Genomic DNA, 25,206 nt, shown 5'->3' on the forward strand with positions numbered 1-25,206 from the left:
TCGATAGCTAGGTGGATCCTAGCTATCACTGTCCCAGGCACGTAGGCCTTTCCAAATAAGTGGGGGTGGCGCCGGTTAGTCTGCTACTGTTATAACTCCTGGATTCAAATTTTATTGTCCTGATCGATCTTAATGAATACAAGTTTCAGCCAAGTCTGGTTTCTTTGCGCAATACAGAGGCTGTGTACCTGTCTGTGTCTCAAATTCACCACATTCCCATGGTCCTTTGCAGGTGGCCATTTTACATGGCTACACTAGTTACACTTGGAACAAGACAAACAATCTGGCAAATTTAGTAATAGCAGAAATAGCGTGTTCAGCAACTTGGGCATATTTGCATAAAAATCATATATTTGTTAAATGGAGAATGCCTTAACCTCACCACTATTTTGGCAGTAAAATCTGGTCCGTAGGGTCTCCAAAAAATCTCCTAAATTTCAGAACAAGAACGCTGACTGTGAAAATTGGTTTGCAATTGAACAAAAGAAAAAAGCAGTGAGCAGCTAAAAACATTGGTATGGGATTGTAAATCACATCCTTAATCTTTTATCAATATTAAAACTAAGATGCGAGAAACTCCTAGCAGAAAAAAAACTATTTGTATCCATTCAACAATTTCTGATGAAGAAGCGAGGTAAATAAAAACAGGAGGTGCTGGAAATACTCATCAGGCTTAGCAACATCTGTGGAGACAGAACAAAGTTGATGTTTCAGGTTGGTGATCATTCAGCAGTTCTGATGAAGGGGGAAAAAAAAGGTTAACTCCATTTCTCTGTCCACAGATGCCATCAGATCCAATGAGCATTTCCAGAATAGTGTTTTTTTATTTCCGTTTCCAGCATCCACACTATTTTGAATAGCATGAGGGATTGATTGTTGGGTTTCCTGGCTGACTATGTTAATGCAGTGCTTTAAACTGGCCTATTCAAGAGAATATAGAAAATGACTGAACTGTCACTGCTACCTGTCATAAAATGTACATTTGCTGCAATAGGATTGTGTATTAAGGAGACCCTCTTGCTGTAAGTGTCCTACTGTTCTATCAATTAATGGACAAGCTGGTTCAGTTACTATTGCCTTTTGCTGCCATCTAGTGGCCACACAAACTAAAGAAAAACTTTTTTAGTTACGCATTCTAAACGTATAGGGCGGGATTCTCTGATCCTGAGGCCAAGTGTTGACACCGTTGGAAATGCTGCGTTTCTCGACAGCGTCAACATGGCCTCAGGATCAGCAATTCTGGCCCCTACAGGGGGCCAACACGACACTGGAGCGACCCACGCCGCTCCAGCTGCTGATCCCGGCGTCAACTGGGCACCACGGGCTCCACGCATGCTCAGTGGCACCGGCAGCAACACGTGCATGCACAGTGGTTCCCTTCTCCGCACCGGCCCGGACGCAACATGGTGTAGGGCTAAGGTGGCCGGTGCAGAAAAAAAGGAGGTCCCCAGACCGACCCGCCTGGCGGGCCAGGCCACAGTGAAGGCCCCGCTCCGGAGTCGGACCCCCCCCCCCCCCCCTCTCTACAGGCCGCCCCCAGACCCTTCCACGCCAAGGTCCTGCTGGTTAAGACCGCACGTGGACGGCGCCGGTGGGACTTGGGTTTTTCGTTACAGCCGCTCGGCCCTACCCGGCCCATGCCGACCACGCCAATTCTCCGCTCTGCGGCCCCAGGCTGAGAGAATCCTGCCCCCAGCATTGGAGATTACAGAGGTTCTTTGTTTTAACTTTATGCACAGGACATTATAAATACTGACATGATGTATTTTAGCCCATCCGTAGCTGCCCTGGCACATCCATTAGGATGGTCAGATTTATCTGTTCCATTTGACAAGGCAAAGGTTCAATTTTGATTAGCACCAGGAAAAAAAAAGCAATCGTGAGAATTTTAGAAATTATTTTTTTCAGTAGTGAGAAGCTTTGAAGAAGGAGAAAAGTGCTGGCAAAACGAGCGTTAGATGGTAATCAAACTCAGCGGTGAACAAACTGGCTGACCTATTTCGTGCATTGCACCAGTGACCACACTTCAAAAGTACTTCATTGACTGTAAAACGCTTTGGAATGTTTTGAGGCTGTGAAAGGCACTATAAAAATGCAACTCTTCCTATTCTTTCAGTTTAGAAAGCAAGTCAACAGTGACTGTAAATTGTTTTAGCACAATGTAATAAATAAATGCATAAATTTAGTGAATTTTGAACGAGAAAACAGGGTCATAAAGGACAACTACAGACCAAATCCATAGAATCCCAGAGTGCAGAAGGAGGCCATTCAGCCTATCAAGTCTGCACCAACCTCTGACAGAGCACCCAACGTAGGCCCGATTATCCTCTGCCCCTATCCCCACAACCCCACCTAACTTGCACATCTTTGGACACTGTTTGGACAATTCTCCAGGGTATAAGAAACACTGCATGGACAAATGGATTTGTTTTTATATGGTAACTAAACTGGTACCTGAACAAATGCCACAATACACCCAAGAATCAAACTGAGTTTATATTTACAGCTCCTAATTTAAGTTCCCACACAAAAGCATAACGTCCGAGCACATAATTACATCTTCCATCAATTATTCATTACAAATATCAACTTTTACCAACAACAAAGCATATTTTGGACAATACTCCAGTCTAGGGTTAACGTTTTCTATCTCTTGACATGCGTTAGCAATTTCAGAAACAATTTGTGTTTGGAGACGTTTGTTGTGAAGGGATTCTTACCACAAGCCCAATCTGAACTCCTTGCTCCTTATCTTTCTTCTTGTGTATCTTTTCACAGATACACATCAGGTAGCTGTTGGGAAGCTCACTCGGCACATCTCCGGCTTCAACTGAGTCACTGTCTAGGTTTAGCAGTGGGTTAATATGTAACAATCGTCAAGGAGCATTATACATCTGCATACTGCTTAAACCTTTATCAAGTCAGAGCTCAGAAATCACAAATATTGATTCAACTGCACCTGGTAATCTATTCAGACAATCCTAATATATATATATTATATACTCCTTAGATACACACTCAATACAGGCACAGGCCATTCAACCCATCATCACCATTCTGGGCTACAGAAGCTATGGTCACACCTGACCTGAATAATTCTATATAAACTTAAAAGCTCTAGAAGATCATTTGTGCATATCCCTGGTCAAACCATCAGGTGCTTCAAGGGGAAAGTGAAACTAGTTCAAAAAGAGAATGAAGCTAAAAGGATATCTTCGCCAATGAGTGTAGACTTGGTGTAGAGAGCAGTCAGCTTGCGAGTGAACAGATTGCCTTTGTTCTCTCCAGCAGCTTTAAGAGCTGCAGTCTCAGTCTGTTTCACTACTCCCACCTAAAACAGAAATGCACACAGTAATTGTTCTTCAGATTCAATACATTACCTTCACAATGCATTCGCTACAATAATACTTGGTGTCGCAGTACTAATTGTGGGTGGGAGGGGAGAAATCCGGCTTGCAAACAAAAAAATTCATTCACTTGCATTTATTACACTGCTGTCAAAACAAAATCCTCACTGACTAAGTTGTGTTTGTCAATTCAAATCAATGTCTACTTAAACTTCCTCCCCGATTTGCTTTAATACAGAGCTACTCGTTTCAACAGTACTTGAGTTCACTGAGTACTACATGGAATTTTAGTGTAAACAAAGTGTCAAATGAAACTATTTTGCTACTGGTGTAAAAAGAAATCTGTTGGCCTGAAGAACAATTCGCCTCTTACATTAAAATGCCTCATTTTAAACCCAGGAGGGAAACAGTCAAGGTGGGAGCAGGAATGGAGAAGGTAAGTGGAGAGAGTTGGGATGCTGGACAGCAGGGACAGGTGAAGAGAAGAGACAACAGTGCCATCTTCTGGAGGAGATGTTAAAATGAGGCCTGAGTCCAACAGCTCAGGTGGGCATATTTTGAGGAAGTGCTAGGGAATTATCCCCATGTCCTGCCCAATACATATTCCTCAAATAACATCACAAAAACAATCATCATCACATTGCTGTTTGTGGGAGCTTACTATGCACAAATTGGCTCCTTATTTCCTACATTACAACAGTAAGACTTATTGCACTTTGGGGAATCCTCGAGTCATAAAAGTTGCTCTATAAATGCAAGGCTAACTTTCTTTTGAAAACATGCAGGCATTGGAAAGAAGGAAGTATGGATTACAGCTTCAATGGGAGTGGGATGCAAGGGTGCAGAGTGCGACAATGTTGACAAAGCACATGGTCTTGATATATGACTGAGTGCGAGGCGAGGGCCGAATATAAATGGGATAGGAAGCTCAGTTCAAGGAGCATAAGGCGAGCTCTTAAGGCCTAGATTGGAGGTACGTAGGTATTGACAAGTGTTGCGTGTTCATAGTCTTTTAGTGTTTCCTCAGAAGCAGCTTTGTACCTGAACTGGGGCACTTTAAGAGAACAATTGCATGCTGTCATCAGAATCGCAGCCTGTCGTGTTAACATCTTCAAAATAAACTTTTACATTTTGGTTGAGCCTCCAAGGCCTCCAGACTCTATCTTGAATCCACAATGAGAGCCAAAGAAATTGGCTTTAACCATCCATCCCCTCCATCCCACAGCTCCCCCATTATTTGTGTGAAAGGTCTTTTTGAGACATAGCTGGAACTCTTATCTTATTGGGGCAAAGATATCAATATAGAAAGTGGATATGGGGTAGGAGTGGGAAACAAAGGGAAAACAAAAGTATTTAATTCCTTCCAGTCACATCCACTTCTTGCCCCACCAGTGGCCTCCGACTGCCCAGTTTCATCCATGTTATTAAAAAGAGCTGTTGGGTTAATCTTCCCAGAGTTACTGGAGAGGGAGAGACTGTGGGAAAAGTACACGGGAGATTCAATGGATTGTAAAGCTTACATCCAAGCATCCCATATATCGTTTACACAAAATCAGGTGCACAACTTAAAGATGTCAAGTGGAATTCCCGTAGAATGACAAGGAGGAGCAGCAAAATATGGGAGCAAGATCCACATTCCCAATCCCACCCTGCCCCTCCCACACTCGGTATCTCCGAGAGCAAGTTATAAATTAGCACTGTGGACTTCCGGTGACGCTGGGGTGCTGAGCCGACACGCATCAGGTGGCTCTCCTCAGAGCAAGGAGAAAAAAAGGCACTTTTAGTTGAGTTTTGTCCAAATTTCAAAGGAAGATATCCCCCAACAACAAAAGGAGGCAATCAGGACAGGTATCCAGGTGACGGTCAAGGTGGCGGTGGCAGAGGCAATGGCCACCATACAGACGGCAATCGATGGGCTGGGGAAAGAGTGTGGCGAATCGGGAGAGGACGTTCCTCGACCTGGAGAAGGCCTCGACGGACCAGAGCGACAGAATCGTCGCCCTGGAGGCAGAAGTAAAAAGGTTGATGGTGGTCCAGGGGAACTTAAAGGGGAGAGTCGAAGATCAAGAGAACAGGTGCCGACGACAAATTATCAGGATCATGGGCCTGCCAGAAGGTATCGGGGGCAAAGACCTAATTGACCACTCTGCCCAAAAGCGGGGCAGCTTAGTCGGAGCGCACAGGTTGCTCAGATCACGACCTATGTCCGGGGAGCAGCCGAGGGAGATTATCGTGAAGCTCCACCGATACCAGAACCTTGAGATGATCCTGTGGTGGGCACGCCCGACGGAGGCGAGCACCTAGGCAAGACACAAAATCAGAATCTACCAAGACATTGGGGCAGACCTAGCACAAAGCAGGGCCAGGTTTAGCCAGGTGAAATCGGCCCGATAAAAGAATAGGGTACATTTTGGTATGCTAGGCTCTGGGTCAGGTACAAGAAAGGGGACATTACTTCGACTCCCCGGAGGGAGCGAACACATTAGTCAGAACCAACTGGCCTGGACACGTGTCAGGCACAACAGGATTGCGCTCTGTGCATGGAACGACACTGACGACTCATTGAACAGCGACCCCAGGGCCCCGGTGACATCCTACCATATGTATTAAACAACACTGATGGTGTGTGTGTGTGTGCGCGTGCGTGTGTGTGTGTGTGCGGTAACTGTGGGAACATATACGGACAGGGCAAGAGTACTGCTGGACGAAGTTAGATGGAAACCGGACGGCAAATTGGGGATGGAAGTGGGTTGGGGACTCTGGAGCAAGAATCTGAATGAGCAGGTTCTTCCCGGAGGTGGAGGGTAAATGTGAACGGTGCAAGGGAGGGAGGCCCGGCCAATCATGCCTACATGTTCTGGGCCTGCCTTAGATTTGTTGGGCTCTGGACAGCCTTCTTCAAGGTGATGTCCAAGGGGCGAGGGTGGAGACGTGCCCGAGAGTGGCAGTCTTCGGGGTATTGGACCAGTAAGATCTTAATTTTTAAAATAAATTTAGCGCACCCAATTATTATTATCCAATTAAGGGGCAGTTTAGCGTGGCCAATCCACTTACCTTGCACCTCTTTGGGTCATGGGGTGAGACACACGTAGACACAGGGAGAAGTTACATATTCCACACGGACAGTGACCGGGGGCCGGGATCAACCATTGCACCACTGTGCCACTGCTCAGCCAAATCTTCATACGGGGAAGAGGGCCAATGTCCCGGTTTTTGCATCTGTAATGGCACGCTGGAGAATCGTGCTCGGCTGGCTATCGGACCAGGTGGAATTTTCCATCTGGAGATCACATATACCATCCGAAGATTGGAAGAGGCCTTCCACAAAGCTTGAGAGCCATTCAGCAGCCAGTTCCAAGATCTGTTTGAGGCCAACAGTGACTAGGAAGAGGGGGAGGGGGGGGGGGGTTGACGAGGGAAGGCACGCACAAGAGAAAGGGGCGGGGGGGGGGGGGGGATGGAGGAAGGGAATCCAAGGAAAATACAAAATGAAGCGCAGGGGAGCAAGGGAAGAGGCCACGCAGAACCCCACCCCCCCCCCCAAAATCACAAAATATAAAGCCCCAGCAGAAAAAAGCGGAAGACAATATATGGCACCCAGGGCAAACGGCGTGGGAGGGGGGGTACCTCATGTAAAAACAGTTATAAATATGACAAACCGGTTTGTAGATATCAGATACACCTGAGCTACTACTATGTAAAAACTGGAAATACTAATAAAAATATCTCAAAAAAAATCAAATAAATTAGCGCTGAGAGCTGTACACTTCCCTCCTCCTCCACGGATAGCGAGTGCATGGAATATACCGAACGGAGATCAAACACATTCTCCAATAACTTTTCTCCAGGAAAAGGAGGAAAATATAATTAAGAAAGCGTACCTTATATCCCTTGGCAACTAGCCGACGAACATGGACAAATAGCCGGTGCACTGGTATGCTGGCGGTCATGAAGTTATGGTCTGGGTGACAATTAATGTTCAGCTCTCGAGCTGCAATCTGAAAACATATAGGCACGGTATTAAAAAAAAAACCTGAAAACCCCATTAACTACTGCCCACGGAAAGTAGGGGAGGAAAAGGTTTAGGAAGAATTGGAGATATTTGAGGAAATAGGCGAGAGATGTAATTTTTTAAAATGACCACACTGCCTTTTCAAAACTTGTATTTTCCATTCATGCAAAAGCTCATAAGCAGCTATTCGCATTCCAGATACAGGAGCGAGAACTCCACCTTTCAATCAGCACACCACCTTCAATTGTGGGATCTGAGCAAATCTGGCAAAACATAGAAACATAGAAACAGGGAGCAGGAGGCGGCCTTGGGCCCCACGAGCCTGCTCTGTACTCATTATCATAGCTGATCATCCAAATCAGTAACGCTTTAGCACTAAGAGTAATATCTAACCCCTTCTGCTGGTTCCTGTGGTAGAGAATTCCACTGGCGCACCACTCTCTGGGTCAAATGATTTCTCCGCATCTCTGTCCCAAATGATTTATCACGTATCCTTTGACTGTTACCCTGATTCTGGACACCCCCGCCATCAAGGAACATCCTTCCTTCATCCACCCGGGCTTGTCCTGTTTGCATTTTCTTCGAGATATCCCCCTTCTCTTTCCCCCCCTCCTCCCCCCCCCCCCCCCCCCCACCCTCACTCATTCTTCTGAACTCCAGAACTCCAGTGAATATAATCCTAACCAACTTAATCAGGTCAGTCCCACCATCCCAGTAAACCTTTGCTGCACTCGCTCCATAGCAAGAACATCCTTCCTCAGATAGGGAGACCAAAACTGCTCACAATATTCCCAGGTGTGGCCTCACCAACACTTCCTGCCCATTGCTAATTATCCTCGAGAGGGTGACGGTGAGCCTCCTTCTTGAACTGCTGCAGGCCACGTGGCGTTAGTGTTCGGAAGAGAGTTCTGGGTTTTTGGTCCAGTGGCAGTAAAGGAAGAGAAGAACAATTCCAAGTCAGAATCGTGCGTGGCTTCCAGGTAGTGGCATTCCCATGCATCCGCTGCCTTTTGCACAGAAGCTCCTGCTACATGTATAGTCAAGAACAACTTGTGATTTAGCTCCCTATATCTGCTCCGCGAAAACCAGCGTTATTCCTCATTGGGTCAGTTTTCCATTTTTCCAAAAACTTTTGCATGAAGAACTAATCATTTTTTTTAAACTTATAAGTTTGAATAATAAATAAACCATTCCAAATGTGATCAAGGAATTGATTTATTACAGTGCATGTGTGGTCCATGTTTATTCACCTTAGGTAACTTATTTGGCAAAGAAGATGCAGTCAGATTCATTTGGTACTTTACATGCGAGCAGAATAATTTATACATCACACATTGGCCGGTTCAGTTATTGTACCATAAGATCTAGAATTCAGTTCTAGTGCAGTTAGCCAAGGGAATAATATTGCCCAGAAAGTGGAAAAGCTCTACTTCAGCAGAATGGGCAGATAGGGTATCAAACATGGGGTATCAAACATGTGACATGCCCACCATTCATAAGTGACTGTGGTGAAGTCAAATCATACTTCCTTGTCCTTCTGGAGCCTTTGACACAGTTGGCCACACCATTACCCGACAATGCCTCGCCACTCTCATGTCACTGATCCATTTAGCACCAGATAATGGCCTCCTTCTGGACTGGAGGCTGAATGGCCTCCTTCTGCACTGTAAATTCTATGATAATTGTCTGCAAGGCTCCTCTTTCCCCTCCTGCAGTTATCCCTGGAGTCCCTCAGAATTGTTTCTCGACCCCTCCTTTTCCTCATCCAAACACTTGTCAGACAATGACATCATTCAAAAACACTGCATCACTTTCTGCACGCAAGTTGACAATAACCTCACCACCACCTTTCTCCAAGTAGTCGGACTGCTTATCCGACATTTCTTCCAATGAAATATTGGAAAGACAGTCTCCAGTCCCCATCAACAACTCCTTTTCCTCGCTATCAACTTCATCTCTCTGCCTGGCAACAGTCTGACACTGAACCAGACAGTTCACAATTCTGTCATCATATTTGACCCCCAAGCTGAGTTTCCGACCACATATTCGCACCATCATTGACACCGCCTATTTCCAGCTCTGTAAAGTTATCCAACTTCCACTGTCTCAACTGATCTGCTGCTGAAACCCTCGTTCATGCCTTTTGACTGTTCCAATTCACTCCTGTTTGCCCTCTTACATTCTACCCTTATTTGAGGTCATCCAAAACTCTTCTGCCCATGTTCTAACTCACACCAAACCTATTCACCCATTAACCCCGTTAATTTTAGCTGATTTATTTTAGCTGTTAAACAATACCTCAATTTTCAAACGCTCATCCTTGTTTCCATTTCTCTCCATGGCTTGGCCTATCCGAATCTCTGCAGGCTCCAACCAGCCCCTACCATCCTCCATAATATTTGAACTCCACAAATTCAGGCCTCGAGCAGCCCCGATTTTAAATCGCTCCACGATTAATGGGTCATGCCTTCAGCTGCCTAGGTCCTGAACTCCCCTCCTAAATCTCTCTGCCTCGTTTTCCTCATTCAAGGTACTCCTTAAACCCTTTGTCTTGGACAAAGCTTTCAAATATCTCCCCATGTGGCTCAGTGTCAAACCTTAATAACACATCGGTGAAGTTCTTCTTGGAATGATTTACTATTTTAAAGGTTCCATGTAAAGATAGGCTGTTGTTTTTGTCACTGTAATGAAATATCTGGGTTATATGTTGAAGTCCTGGAGGGCGACTTGAACCCAGAATATAATAATAATAATCATCTTTATTAGTGTCACAAGTACACTTACATTAACACTGCAATGAAGTTACTGTGAAAATGGCTTCCTGAATCAAGAGCACTGCCAACTGTGACAATCTGACTCTTGCGCAGTGCAATAAAGCTCTGTGACTCTATGCAATATTTAATCCACTAGTACCTTGATCACCCATGTAGTGTATATGTGCTCAGCATGTTAAACAGATTTATTCATCAGACATGATTAAATCGCTGTTTGAGAGAGGTGTGGGTGGGGGCCAGCGAATCACGCGCACATGTTTTGGGATTGCGAAAAATTGGGAAGATTCTGGGCGGGAGTATTTGCAGTCTTATCCAGGGTAGCAGAGGTGGAGATGGACAGGGACCTTTTGGTGGCGATATTTGGGGTTTCAGAGAAGCCAGAGCTGATGGAGAGGTGGAAGGCCGATCTCGAGGCCTTCGTCTCGCTGACTGCACGACGGTGCATTTTGCTGGAGTGGCGGTCGGCATCGCCACCGGGGGTAGCAGCATGATTGGGTAACCTGTACGACTTCCTGCAGTTAGAGAAGATAAAGTATGAGTTAAGGGGCTCAGCAGGGAGGTTTGAGAAAAGGTGGGGGATGTTTGTGACCGGTGTTTGAGGAGCTGTTCGTTGCAGAGGGGAGGGGAGGTGAAAAGGGGGGAGAATTGTTGGGAAGTATGCTTCCCTGGGTGTATATTTGCTGTGAGCTATTCTGATACACGTTTGCAATAAAAATAATTTATTTATTTTTTTTTTAAATGATTACATTGCTGTTGTAAACCAGTTTCATCACAATTTCAAACTTATTCACTTATCCGCATCCCAGGGCACTGCACACAGGGGAGTGGAGTTTAGGAAGGTGGCGGCAGCCCCAATGACAGGCCAGAAAGCTGGAGGATGCCACTTTGGTTGTTTGGCAGAACCACAACTGGATCTAGTGCCAATCACTCAGCTGATGAGCTGCCGCTGGAGCACTTAAACCTTCAAGGGACAAGATCCTGCCTCCAATGGCTGAGGTTACATCTAACCAGAGACTCGCCGAGGGTTGCCAGCCGCGGAAGGCGAGCGGGGTCAGGGATAACCACAGCCAGCCTCTCGTGAAAGACAGGGGCTGGTTGGGGAGGGCTAGGAAGTGTTGCCACAGAAGTTGCCAATACAGGTGGCTGCACATTGGACCACCAATTAAGAGGGTCCCTGACCCAAGCCTGCGCGCGACACACACCGACACGCGCACACGCAGGGGGACAGAGGTAGAGAACATGCACATGTATAGACTGGGGGAACTTACAGGAAGGTTCCAACTCACGAAAGGGAACGGGCTTAGGCAGCTGCGTAACTTTCTCTGCAAGGAGAAGAAAACGTTCCCCCAGAGGTCCGCACACATGTTTCTGGATACAATAATGGGGCTGGACTGGTTAGGAAACACCAAAAGTGGCGACATCTACAGAAGACTTATAGAAAAGGTCAAGACCAAACTGGATGAGACCAGATGGAAATGGGGGGAGGAAATAGGCATGGAGATAGTCAACTCCACCTCCTCCTGTGCCGGGCTAAGCTTGATGCAGCTCAAGGTAGAGCAGAGCACACCTTACCAAGACGCGTATGAGCAGGTCCTTCCCGGAGGTGGAGGACAAGTGCGAGTGGTGTCAGAGGAACCTGGCCAACCACACCCACATGTTCTGGTATGGCCCCAGACTCGAGTTCTGGGCGGCTTTCTGCAAGGCTATGTCCAGGATGGTAGGGGTCGAGACGGAGACGTGCCCACCTGTGGTGGTCTTCGGGGTTGAAGCTGGCAGCGCCACCCAGGGCCTCGGAACTGCTCTCAGATCTGGCCAAATTCTGGCAAAATTAACACTATTGTAAAAACGTGAATTGGTATTGGAGTCTCAGTCACAGTTATGGTGACAGCAAGGGGCTCATATCTTGTTGTTTCTATTTTTGTTAGATATTATCTTTGTTGTTGTATTGTCTTTATATGCAAAACTTGTTTTTCTAATTCCACATAAAAATATTTTATTTTTTTTTTTTAAAAAGAGAAAACGATCATCAGAATTTAGCAGTCATAAAAAGCCCAGCTAACGAGAAAGAGGAGACACAATACAATCCCAAGTTCAAGAGGTTTCAGTGTCATTCTTTCAGGACATGCTATCATCTAACTGGGTTGGACAGTAACAGTAAAGTATAACAGTTGCAAGTGCATAGGGCTGATCCTGATGAGCCTGACATTAAGTGGTGTGTGTGTTTGCAGAAGCTCTATAAACCCACAGGCAAGTTGGTTTCTGTACCAAAGATTAATGTCTTAGGAGAGGTCTTTGGATTTTAATGAAGCGGTTGATTAAAATGTTGTTGTATAACATGGAGTCAGGGCTAGCTGACTTGAGAAGAGTGCACAGAATTCCCAGAAGCAGGCAGTAACACGCCACCTGGTTTAGCATCATATGTTATACAGGTCTCTATGCAAGAAACCACAGGCAGAATGTACGGGAGAAGTCCATTTGGATTGGGGAAATAAAAATGATGTCTGCATGACTGAGACCCAAACCAATAGCAGGAGTATAAATGAACCTTCAGTGCAGTAGATACCTCCAAATACCTGAAGCTTTGAGAAATAAGCCTGGAACCTGTGTTAAATGCCAGTAAAACAAAGTTTTTGGTGAGAATGACCTACCTCTGCATCTTCACCAAAGAACCTGTATTTGTATCCACACTCAACACAAAGGACGGCACCCTTGTTCTGCTCTTTGAGCTCCAGGAACTGTAACTCTAGCGGGGTGTACGTGCTCTTTGTCCTGCGGTTAACTGTGCCTGCCTCAAAAGTGTTCTTCACACTGCTTGATGCTGAAAATCGATTCCAATCCAGACTTGCAATTTCTTGAGCATGAGACTATCAGAAGTGAAAATGTGATCAGGTCAACATTGTTCTCAAAAAGTCACAATCACAATTCAGGGACGACAACCTGAAATTGCTATATTTCAGAACGAGCTTAAACAGCGTTGGAAAACTGAGCAGCTACAGAGCTGAAACAAAGGAGAATTTCTGGAGCAAAGGGTGACAGAGGAGCAGGTGTTAGTGCAGCATAAACAAAGTCAGGAAATTGATGAGGAGAGAATTGCATTTACTCGAGCTTTAAGTTGTTAAAGGTTTTCTCAGGATGTGCAAAGGTTTAACATTTGAGCAAAGTTCTGACACTAGTACAAATGAATTACATTGAGCCTCGAAGCATGCTAACCTACCTGATCTTCTCTGTCCGCATCATTGGTCATCACAAAGTCATCACGTTCTGCACAATTATTGTCAGAGTTTCGATCATAATTTTCTGCATGTTTAAATTTCTTGAGTTGGATATCCACACCTGGGCCTTTGATATTGGATGGCTCCAGCTGCTTGTCAATAGAAAATCCCTTCAATCTGTCCATGGTGGATGAAGATAAACTGGGATTTGTCCGTACTTCTGCTTTACCTTCGGGAGAAAAAAAAAGAAATTGTTCGAATTAAAAAGAATGACAGCAGTAATGCAGCTAAAAGCTTACATTTTAAATAAAAAGGATGAAACGGTATTTCACAGAATCACAAAGAAATGTATTCCTTTTCTCAGACTTAATATTATTTTCGCTTGGAATCTTGAAAAGAAAATTAGTGTTTAACAAAATAGATGAACAGCGGGTACAGTGGGTGTAATGTCCATCGTCATGAATCATGCATGAACAGAATGGGCTCATTGGCTTGAATGATCTTACATTCATTGCAGACTTTCACATACTTATTTTGTTCATTAGACCATGCATTGAAAGACATGGAGCAGGCCAGACAACCCGCTCTAATTTCATGAATTAGCAAAAAAAAAGCACTGCTGCAGACTGGTTTCTACACTGCAACATTATAACAAAGATCAGCAACAACGTATCCGTCAGCTGGACAAACTGGACCTTGCTGTGGTTCGAGAGCAATGCCGTCGGGAGTTTTACCTATTGGGTGTGTCACTCATGAAGGCAAGGTCGGAGGGAAGGAACCAGACAAAGCTCAATCCAAAACAAGTTCTCAACAGCAGATCAGGCAGAGATACTTGTGTGATATCCACGACTGCAATGGCGGGTAAAGGCTGCAGCAGTTGGAGGATACCCAGTTATCGATGCTTCCTTGCCAGTGGAACTGGACCTACCTTCCATCCAGTAGTGTGTGTCTGCTGATATGCAATGGCATTCCCACATTAAAAGAAGTCCAACACATTTCCCACATAAATAAGTCCTGCAGCAATCAGCGAGAAATGACAGGGACAGAACCTCGAGATCTGGAAGTCCCTAGCTTCAGAGCGGCACATTGGCGGTGCAGTTTGATTCAGTCATTGCACTCTTGAAACAGGAGCACGAGCGTGTTTCGGTAGCTTTCTTCATGATTGAGCAGCCCTTCGGAGGATTCACTTTGCACGGGGAAGGGGCTAGAAAAGGTGCCCTGAAAAATAGCCTGTTCCGTCCCCAATCTGGCTGGAAAACCGCATCCAGCAAGCTAATTTACTTGCAGTCAGAAAAGTCAGTGTTTTTTTAATAATTTTTTAAAATTGGGTTTTTGAATAAAGTATATTTACCGTTATGTACACAAAATAGAATACATACATACATATTAGAAGAGAAGGGAACATGCACAAAAAGCAAAACAAACAACAACAAAAAAAATTAGAATAAAATAACTGGTTGGGTATTATGTGCTAGCTCAACAACAGCAGCTCTGTACAATTGGCAGTATTGTTTTTAGCACACAAGTAGGCAACTGTTTGCAGTGGGGGGCTGTACATATACATTTGGGCACCGGTGATACAAATACAGAACAATTAGAGGGCAATACGCAAGTGGGTCTGGTGTTGGTCTTGTCGCTTGCTTCTCCCAGACAGTTTGCACTGCCGTTGTCGTCTCGCGATCACCTCCGCTTCAGCCGTTCGCCCCGTCTTTCACCCGGATTTTCCTTGTTCTCTGCTCCTGCAGATGCCAAGTTTGTTCCCCCCCCCCCCCACCACCACCTCACTGGTTCCCCTCTATTGTTCCCAGGTCTCCTCCCTCTTCCACCTCCTTCCCTTCTCCTGTGGTTGGCCTTTCTTTTCTCAGGTCGAGCTGTCTTTCCCCCCCCCCCTTCTCCTTGGCTACTTTCCCCTGATTCTTGGCTAACTGGCTATTCTTCTGCTTCTTCGTTGGCCACAAACAGGTCCTGGAACAATTGGGTGAATGGCTCTCATGTTCTGCTGTAGCCGTCGTCTGACCCTCGGATGGCAAATTTGATTTTCTCCATTGCCAGTTTGCAGCTTTGGGCGGTGCTGCTGACCGCCAGCCGAACAGGATTCTACAGTGGGCGATTAGGGGGGCACAGGCAAGGGCTTCCACCCTCCTTCCCAGGAATAGATCTGGCTGGTCTGAAACCCCAAAGACCGCTACTTTTGGGCATGGCTCCACCCTCATCCCCACCACTTTGGACATTGCCTCGAAGAAGGCTGTCCAGTACCCCGCAAGTCTGGGGCAAGGCCAGAATATGTGAGCGTGGTTGGCCGGGCCTCCTTGGCACCGTTCACATCTATCCTCCACCTCTGAGAAGAACCTACTCTACGAGTTCTTGTTAAGTGGGCTCTATGTACCACTTTTAGTTGCCTCAGGCTGAGCCTTGCGCACATGGAGGTGGAGTTGACCCTATGCAATGCTTCGGTCCAGAGTTCCCACCCTATTTCAAACCCCAGGTCCTGCGCCCATTTCTTTCTTGTTGCGTCCAGTATGATGTCGGCCCTTTCTACCAGTCGGTCATACATGTCGCTACAGTTCCCTTTATCTAGGATGCTTGCGTCCAGTAGCTCTTTCTGTAATGTCTGTTGTGGCGGTTATGGATACGTCCTCGTCTCCTTTCGTAGGAAGTTTTTGAGTTGTGGATACCTTAGCTCGTTCCCCCTGGCTAGCTGGAATTTCTCTGTCAGTTCGTCCATTGTTGCGACCCTGCCTTCCGTGTATAGGTCCCTGACTGTCAGTGTCCCTCCATCCTGACCCCACTTTTTAAAGGTGGCGTCAGTCAGCGCTGGTGCGAACCTATGGTTGTTGCAGATGGGAACTTTGTCCTACAGTTTGGTCAGACCAAATTGCTGCTGTAGTTGGTTCCAGGACTAGAGGTTGGCTATCACCACCAGGCTGCTGGTGTGTTTTTTGGGTGGGGATGGGAGTGCCACCGTGGCTAGGGAGGTTCCCTTTCAGGAGGCCTCTTCCGTGCGCACCCACTCGGCTTCTGGCTCCTTGATCCATCCCCTTATTCGCTCGGCCAACGCCACCCAGTGGTAGAATTGTAGGTTTGGGGAGGGCAAGCACGCCCCTTGATTTTGTTTTTTGTAAGACCTTCTTTGGGACCCTAGCATTCTCTCCCTCCCGAGACTCTGTGCTCTCTGCCGCCCCTTCAGATCCCCCTCCAGCTTTTTGCTGCTCTGAGCGCAATTGCTAGTGGCTCGATGGCTAGAGCGAACAGCAGCGGGGACAGTGGGCATCCTTGTCTGGTGCCCCTGTGCAGCTGGAAGTATCGGAAGTTGGTGTCGTTTGCCCATATGCTCGCCATGGGAGCGCTATCTAGGTGTACCCAGGAGGTGAATCCTGTTCCAAGCCCCAACCGCTCCAGTACCTCCGAGGTATTTCCATTCGATTCTGTCGAAGGCCTTCTCTGCGTCTAGGGAGACAATCACCTCTGGTACTCTCTCCCCAGACGGGGTCACTATCACGTTTAGCAGGTGCCTGGTTCGAGGGTGGGTGAACCTCCAGGGGTCCACCGCTCCCATCTGTTCCATAAAGTGACCGAGTTCCTTTGCCATGTTTGAGGTTTTCCCCGTTTTGGAGCTTGATCGGTCAGTCAATGGATCCTGTGCACAGTTGAAGTTCCCCCCCCCCCCATGATTAGTCCGTGCGTTGCTATGTCTGGGATTTCTGCCATGGTCTTTTTGATGAAGTTCGTGTCGTCCCAGTTGGGCACGTACACGTTAACTAGCACTACCGGTGCCCCATCCAGGGCCCTGCTGATCAAGATGTACCGTCCCCGTGTCCTTAACCGTTCTTTGTCGCCCTAAACATCGTCCTCTTGCTGACCAGTATTTCCGCCCTCTGGCTCTCGTCCCGCAGCAGGAATGGTAGGTCTGTCCCACCCAACCCTTTCTTACGCGCAGTTAGTCCTGCTCTCTCGGATGTGTCTCTTGGAGGAAGGCTGTCAGCTTTCATATTTCTTAGGTGGGCGAGGACTCTGGATCTTTTCACTGGGCCGTTGAGTCCCCTTACGTTCCAGGTGACTATCCTGGTGGGGGGCTTCTGCCCCCCGCTCCTGTGGAATTAGCCATACTTACCTGGTGGACGCGCCCCTGCACTCCAGGGTTTCCCTTTGTTAGGAGGCCGTCCAGGATGGCCTCTGTCACTGCTCTCTCCATGTGGTCAGGCCACTGCGCTCCGGGGTTTCCCTTTGTCCAGGGGGCACCTGACATGGCTGCCCACTGTGTGTCCGCTACATGGGTAGTCCCCTGCACTCTGGGGTCTCCCTTTGCCCAGAGACCGTACTGGGTGTATGCTTACAGCGATTCCTTGTTCCGAGCCCTTGGTTGTGGATTCTTTGTAGCCCTATTGCTATTCCTTTTCTAGCCCTGATTGTCCCCCCCCGCCCGGCGCTGTGGCGCTGCTTTGATGCATGCCTCTGGCGCAAGCATTCCTGCTAGTGTGGTGGCCTCCCCTCTCGGGGGTTAGTGTCTCACTTCTCCCTTGCCCAGCCTCTACGGTTTTCTGCCTGCTCTTCCCCCCTCCTACCCTGCACTCCTCTCGCTTGCTCCCTCTTCTCCGCTACTCTCAATCCCTCGTGCTGGGGCCTGGTCTCCCACCTGAAGCGGTCCCTCGGGCAGAGTAGTGGTTTGCTTTTTGTTCAGGGGGCGCTTGCCTCACAACGTTTCCCCCCCCCCCCCCCCATTGGCGTGCTGTTGCCCCCTACCAGGGGCCCATTATTTCTACCCTTGCTGTCAGCTTTCCAACCAGTGTTCCTCGACAAACTTGTTTGCATCGGCGGGGGCTGTGAAGAAGTACTTTTTCTTGGTATGTGACCCAGAGTTCCGCTGGGTACAGCATACCAAAACGTACGTCCTTCTTGTGAAGAGCTGCTTTAGCTCTATTGAATTTGGCCCACCTCCTGGCTAGGTCTGCCCCAATGTCCTAGTGTCCTTCCCATTTGCAGGTTCTGTTTTGCCTGGCCCAGCACAGAATTGTTTCCCTGTCTTGGTACTGGTGCAGTTTAGCGATAACTGCCCTCGGATGATCCCCCGCCCTGGGGTTCGGGCACAGTGACCGGTGTTTTCTGTCCATTTCTGGTGGGTTGGGGAACGTTTTCCTCCCCACTAAGTTACCCAGCATCTCAGCCACGTATGCCATGGGGTTTCTACCCTCGATCCCCTCTGGTAGGCCCACTATCCTTACATTTTGCCTTTTCGAGTGGTTTTCCTGATCGACCACTTTGCCCTTCAAACTTCCCTGCGTTGTGACCAGTCTCGCCACCTCCTTCTCCAGAGCCATGATCCGGTCGCTCTGGTCAGTTGCAGCTTTTTCCAGCTCCTTAATGGTCACCTCTCGGGCTTCCAATTTCTCCTCTTGGGCATCCAGTCTCTCCTCTGCTCTGCCCGGAGAGAGCTGCACCTCCGCCACGGCCTTGGCCATTGCTGCCTGCACTGCGGCCTCTATGTCTGCCCTAGCCTCTGCCTTGTTTTCCTGCTGATGTCCCCTCAGCACATCGGCAAAGGCTACCTTCCAGTTTCAGTTACCCCCTGGCCCAAGGGGAATAAGCTCCTGTCTGCCCAGTTCTTTCTGTTGCGGCGAACCTTCTGTTCCGCCGCTTTATTTGCCGGTTAGCTCGTCTGAGTGGGCTCGCCCATGGTCCCTTCTGTTTCTGGTGCCCTTTCTCCCTCTGCTTTGGCTATCTTCTGGCATTTCCCCCCCCCCCCCCAGTTTCCCTTTTCTTTTCTCCCACTTTTCTTTTCCCCTTCCCTTCTTTCTCTTTACCAAGTTTCCTCTGCTCGTTCTCCTGCTCCTCCTGCCGTGCCCGGGGGGGGGGGGGGGGGGGGGGGGGGGGGGGGTCGAATTTGCACGTTTTTCTTTTGTCTGTCCCCCGGGAACGGGATGAGACTGTCGGAGGTCTGCGTGTTGCCCGCGACCACTCTCCTCGGAGAATCAAAGTTTTTTTTTTATAAATGTTTTTATTCAGTTTTCGTATTTTATATTGAACAAATTACAAATTGTTAGGAGAGAGAAAAAAAAACAAACAAAAACAAACACGCAAAAATTAACATACATATTTACAGGTAAGCATCTTCGTAGTAGTAACTGCGCCCCCCCCCCCCCCCCCTCCCCCCCTCTCCCCCCCTCAACATGTTTATTTAGCTTGGTTTTGGGCCTTAGCTAGCCATCGAACCCCCGTAACGAACCTGTAGCCCCCCCCCCCCCCCTCCCGCTACCTTCCCCCGACTATTCTTCCTCTTGTACATTGGCCACAAATAGGTCCCGGAACAGTTGCATGAATGGCTCCCACGTTCTGTGGAAGCCGTCGTCCGACCCTCGGATGGCAAATTTGATTTTCTCCATTTGGAGAGATTCCGAGAGGTCGGACAGCCAGTCCGCAGCTCTGGGCGGTGCTGCTGACCGCCAGCCAAACAGGATTCTACGGCGGGCGATCAGGGAGGCAAAGGCAAGGGCATCCGCCCTCCTCCCCAGGAATAGATCTGGCTGTTCTGAAACCCCGAAGACCGCCACTATCGGGCATGGCTCCACCCTCACTCCCACCACTTTGGACATTACCTCGAAGAAGGCTGTCCAGTACTCCACGAGTCTGGGGCAGGACCAGAACATGTGGGCGTGGTTGGCCGGGCCTCTTTGGCACCGTTCACATCTGTCTTCCACCTCCGGGAAGAACCTACTCATACGGGTTCTTGTTAAGTGGGCTCTATGTACCACTTTTAGTTGCGTCAGGCTGAGCCTTGCGCACGTGGAGGTGGAGTTGACCCTATGCAGTGCTTCGCTCCAGAGTCCCCACCCGATCTCCATCCCCAGGTCGTCCTCCCATTTCCTCCTTGTTGCGTCCAGTACGGTGTCGTCCCTATCTACCAGTCGGTCATACATGTCACTACAGTTCCCTTTCTCTAGGATACTTGCGTCCAGTAGGTCTTCCAGTAGTGTCTGTCGTGGCGGTTGTGGGTACGTCCTTGTCTCCTTTCGTAGGAAGTTTTTGAGCTGCAGGTACCGTAGCTCGTTCCCCCCAGCTAGCTGAAATTTCTCTGTCAGTTCGTCCAGTGTTGCGATCCTGTCGTCCGTGTATAGGTCCCTGACTGTCAGTGTCCCCCCATCCTGCCTCCACCTTTTGAAGGTGGCGTCGGTCAGTGCTGGTTTGAACCTATGGTTGTTGCAGATGGGAGCCCTGTTCGACATTTTGGTCAGGCCAAGTTGCTGCCGCAGTTGGTTCCAGGATTGGAGGGTGGCTGTCACCACTGGGCTGCTGGAGTGTTTTTTGGGTGGGGATGGGAGTGCTGCCGTGGCGAGGGCCCGGAGGGAGGTTCCCATGCAGGAGGCCTCCTCCGCACGCACCCACTCAGCTTCTGGCTCCTGGATCCATCCCCTTACTCGCTCGGCTGTTGCTGCCCAGTGGTAGAATTGTAGATTCGGGAGGGCTAACCCTCCCCTGGTTTTTGTTTTTTGTAAGACCTTCTTTGGGATCCTAGCATTTTTACCCCCCCATACGAACGCCATGATGAGTTTGTCCAGCGCTTTGAAAAAGGCCTTGGGGATGTAGATCGGAATGGATCTAAACAGGAAGAGGAACCTGGGCAGTACGTTCATTTTGATCGTCTGAACTCTCCCCGCGAGGGAGAGCGGGAGTGTGTTCCATCTTTGCAGGTCCTTTTTAACTTCCTCCGTCAGGCTGGTGAGGTTCCATTTGTGGATCCCTTTCCAGTCATGGGCTATTTGGATCCCCAGGTAGCGGAATTTATGTCGGGCTTGTTTGAACGGCAGCCCCTTTAGTGCTGCCCCCCCCCCCCCCCCCCCCCCCCCCCCTTGCGGGTGTAATGGGAAGATCTCACTTTTGCTCATGTTGAGTTTGTAGCCCGAGAAGGCTCCAAACTCTTTCAGGAGCGCGATGATTCCGTCCATGCTGCTTTGTGGGTCCGAGATATAGAGGAGCAGATCATCCGCATAGAGTGAGACTCTGTGCTCTCTACCTCCCCTTCGGATCCCCCTCCAATTTTTTGCTGCCCTGAGCGCGATTGCTAGCGGTTCGATTGCTAGTGCGAACAGCAGCGGGGACAGTGGGCATCCTTGTCTGGTGCCCCTGTGCAGCTGGAAGTATTGGGAGTTGGTATTGTTGGTCTGTACACTCGCCATGGGAGCGTTGTACAGGAGCTTTACCCAAGCTGTGAACCCTGTTCCAAGCCCGAACCGCTCCAGTACCTCTATGAGGTATATCCATTCGACTCTGTCGAAGGCCTTTTCTGCGTCCAGGGAGACGATCACCTCTTGTGTTCTCTCCCCGGAGGGGGTCATTATCACGTTCAGCAGGCGCCTGATGTTCGCGGTCAGCTGTCTACCTTTGACAAAGCCCGTCTGGTCCTCTGTGACCACCTCAGGTACACAGTCTTCTAGCCTTTTGGCTAGGATTTTGGCCAGTATTTTGGCGTCTGCATTCAGCAGAGATATGGGTCTGTATGACCCACATTCCGTTGGGTCTTTGTCTTTCTTAGGTATCAGCGAGATTGAGGCCTGTGCTAACGTGGGTGGCAACGTGCCCCTAGCTAGCGAGTCTGTGAACATCTCCCGCATGTGCGGGGCCAGCGCTGTCGCAAATTTTTTGTAGAAGTCCGCCGGGAATCCGTCCGGTCCCGGCGCCTTCCCCGCCTGCATGGAGCTAATGCTCTCCATGATCTCTCCCAGTGCTAGTGGTGCTTCCAGATCCCGTTTTCTGCCCTCTCCCACAACTGGTATGTTCAGTCCGTCAAGAAACCGGTTCATCCCAGCCTTCCCCGTTGGGGGCTCTGAGGTGTACAGCTCTTGGTAGAAGGCCTTGAAGGTTTTGTTAATCTTCTCTGGTTCTGTTTCCAACGTGCCTCTGGTATCTCTGATTTGCGCAATTTCTCTGCTGGCTGCCTGCTTTCTCAGCTGGTGGGCCAACAGGCGGCTGGCTTTGTCTCCGTGTTCGTATAGGGCCCCGCGTGCCTGGCGGAGTTGGTGTACTGCTTTCCTGGTGGAGAGCAGGTCAAAGTTCCTTTGTAATTCTTTTCTCTCCGCCAGGAGTTCTACAGTCGGGGCCTCGGAGTATTTATGGTCTACCTCCAGTATGGAGTCGACCAGCTTCTGCCTAGCCACCCTTTCCTCCCTATCTCTTTGCGCTTTGTAGGCTATGATTTCCCCTCTTAGTACGGCCTTAAGCGCTTCCCAGAACGTGGAGGGTGAGACCTCCCCGTTTTGGTTGATCGCAGTGTACTCCGCTATGGCCTGCGCTATCCTTTCGCTGAAGGCCTTGTCAGCTAGTAAGGCACCGTCCAACCTCCATTTGGGGCGCTGGGCCCTTCCCGTCTCTAGCCGCACATCCATGTAGTGTGGAGCGTGGTCTGATATCACAATTGCGGAGTATTCCACCTTGTCTATCTCTGGAAGCACCGTTTTCCCCACCACAAAGAAGTCAATTCTGGTGTACACGTTGTGTACTGGGGAGAAGAAAGAGAATTCTTTCTCCCCCGGGTGGGCGAATCTCCAGGGGTCTACTGCTCCCATCTGCTCCATATAGTGGCTGAGTTCCCTTGCCATGTTTGAGGTTTTCCCCGTTCTGGGGTTTGATCTGTCCGTCGTTGGGTCCTGTACACAGTTGAAGTCCCCCCCCATGATTAGTCGGTGCGTCGCTATGTCCGGGATTTCTGCCATGGTCTTTTGGATGAAGCTCGTGTCGTCCCAGTTGGGCGCGTACACGTTAACTAGAACTACCGGCGCCCCATCCAGGGCCCCGCTGACCATGACATACCGTCCCCCTGGGTCCGTAACCGTCTTTGTCGCCCTAAACATTGTCCTCTTGCCAATCAGGATCGCCACCCCCCTGGCCCTTGCCCCATAACAGGAATGATAGGTTTGTCCCACCCAGCCCTTTCTTACCCGCAGTTGGTCCTGCTCCCTCAAGTGCGTCTCTTGGAGGAAGACTATGTCGGCCCTCATGTTTCTAAGGTGGGTGAGGACTCTAGATCTCTTCACTGGGCCGTTAAGTCCCCTTACGTTCCAGGTGACTATTCTGGTGGGGGGCTTCTGCCCCCTTGCTCCTGTGGGGTTAACCATATTTGTCCGGTGGACGCGCCCCTGCCCTCTGGGGTTTCCCTATGTTAGGGGGCCGTCCAGGATGTCCACTATCACTGCTCTCCCCATGCGGTCGGGTCCCTGCGCTCCGGGGTTCCCCCTTGTCCCGGGGACACCCGCCATGGCCGTCCACTTTGTGTCCGCCACGCGGGTAGTCCCCTGCACTCCGGGGGGCCCCTTCACCCACAGACCGTACTGGGTGGGTGCTTGCAGCAGTTCCCTGTTTCGAGCCCTTGAGAATCAAAGTTAACCTCAATCTCGGAACCTGGAACGTGCGAACCCTCACGGATAGCAAAACAATCGACTGGAATAGAGAACTGCCCTTGTTGCCCGTGAACTCAGGCACTTCAACATCGACGTCGCTGCCCTGCAAGAGACCCAAAGAGCAGGCGAGGGATAGCTGAGGAAGACGATGGTGGTTACACCTTCTTCTGGAGAGAAAACCCAAGGATCAGCGCAGGGTGCATGGAATTGGATTCGCCGTCAAGAACAAACTTGTCAACCGACTTTCAGAGCTCCCTGCCAGCATCAACAAACACCTCACGACTCAGCGGGCAACATTCGTGGGTTCCCACGCCCAACCCTCGATGCCAATGGGAAGTCCAAATATGGCTTCAACTATATCCTGGACACCATATCCTCCATAAAAGACTGTTGGAGAGCAAGATCATCCTCCTTCGGGATGTCAACTTCAGGGTCAGGAAAGGAAGTGCTGGGAACTGCTACTCCAGGGGATGGTTTAGCACAGGGCTAAATCGCTGGCTTTCAAAGCAGACAAAGGCAGGCCAGCAGCATGGTTCAATTCCCGTACCAGTCTCCCCGAACAGGCACCAGAATGTGGCGACTGGGGGCTTTTCACAGTAACTTCATTTGAAGCCTACTTGTGACAATAAGCGATTTTCATTTTCATTTCTTTTTTTTTTTAAACATTTTTATTCTCCTTTTCCCATTTTTTCCCGAATTTACACCCCCCAACAATAAACAATAATCAGCAACAGATATGTCAAACCCCATAACAGTAACAACGATCCCATCCTCCCACCAACCCCCAAACATCAGCCCGCCTGTTTACATAAACAAATGACAAAAAGGAATCATTTCTAATGGGATTCTCCTACTCACCAAATGAGTGGAACACCAGCTTGTCATCACTAACACACTGTTCCACCAAAAAGATAAGTTCAAGTCTTCCTGGAGATATTCACAATCAAAGTACTGATGGCACATGATCGCCTAAGTCATTGTCCAATCCCGTCACTAAATTAATACCCTCATCACTAAAGCAATGACCAGTGCAGACGACTGCAGGACAATCGGCTCATTCGCTCCTCCATATCCATCAAATTCCACCAGAAGCAGCAGAAACTAAGAAACAGCTCAGAGAAATGATCAATGTTGAACGGCTTTAAGAGCAAAGCATGTTAGTGAACTTCTATTCATGTTTTCCCCAAAATCTCAAAAGCGTTCATTCTAATGAAGTGTAGGAAAACTGGAAAGCTCTGAAGAGAGCCATCATCTCAAGCTGTCAAGAAACCATTAGCTGCAAGACCAGGAAACATGAAGCCTGGTTCGACAAGAACGGCATCAACCAAGACCTCATCGACAAGAACAGGAAAGCTCTCCAGGCTTGGAAAAACAACAGCAAGGCAAAGAGAAGAGGTCATCAATCAGCCACGTTGGAGGTAAAAAGAACAACGAGGAAAATCAAGAACCAATGGTGAACTGAGAATACAAAGGAGC

The 25,206-nt window shown here is 48.8% G+C and overlaps 1 protein-coding gene across 3 annotated transcripts in view; it reads right to left on the reverse strand.

Annotated features, from left to right (window-relative positions):
* msh3 (mutS homolog 3 (E. coli)) overlaps positions 1 to 25,206 on the reverse strand; it is a 378,564-nt gene that overhangs the window by 320,123 nt on the left and 33,235 nt on the right. For all 3 annotated transcript variants that reach the window (XM_038805383.1, XM_038805384.1, XM_038805385.1), the window contains exons 3-7: positions 13,348 to 13,574; positions 12,782 to 12,997; positions 7,229 to 7,345; positions 3,214 to 3,331; positions 2,721 to 2,866 (exon numbers count right to left, since the gene is read on the reverse strand). In XM_038805383.1, the coding sequence (XP_038661311.1) occupies positions 2,721 to 2,866; positions 3,214 to 3,331; positions 7,229 to 7,345; positions 12,782 to 12,997; positions 13,348 to 13,574 (824 nt within the window). The remainder of the gene's footprint in view (positions 1 to 2,720; positions 2,867 to 3,213; positions 3,332 to 7,228; positions 7,346 to 12,781; positions 12,998 to 13,347; positions 13,575 to 25,206) is intronic.

Source organism: Scyliorhinus canicula, chromosome 8 (genome assembly GCF_902713615.1).
Source record: "Scyliorhinus canicula chromosome 8, sScyCan1.1, whole genome shotgun sequence".
NCBI lineage: Eukaryota > Metazoa > Chordata > Chondrichthyes > Carcharhiniformes > Scyliorhinidae > Scyliorhinus > Scyliorhinus canicula.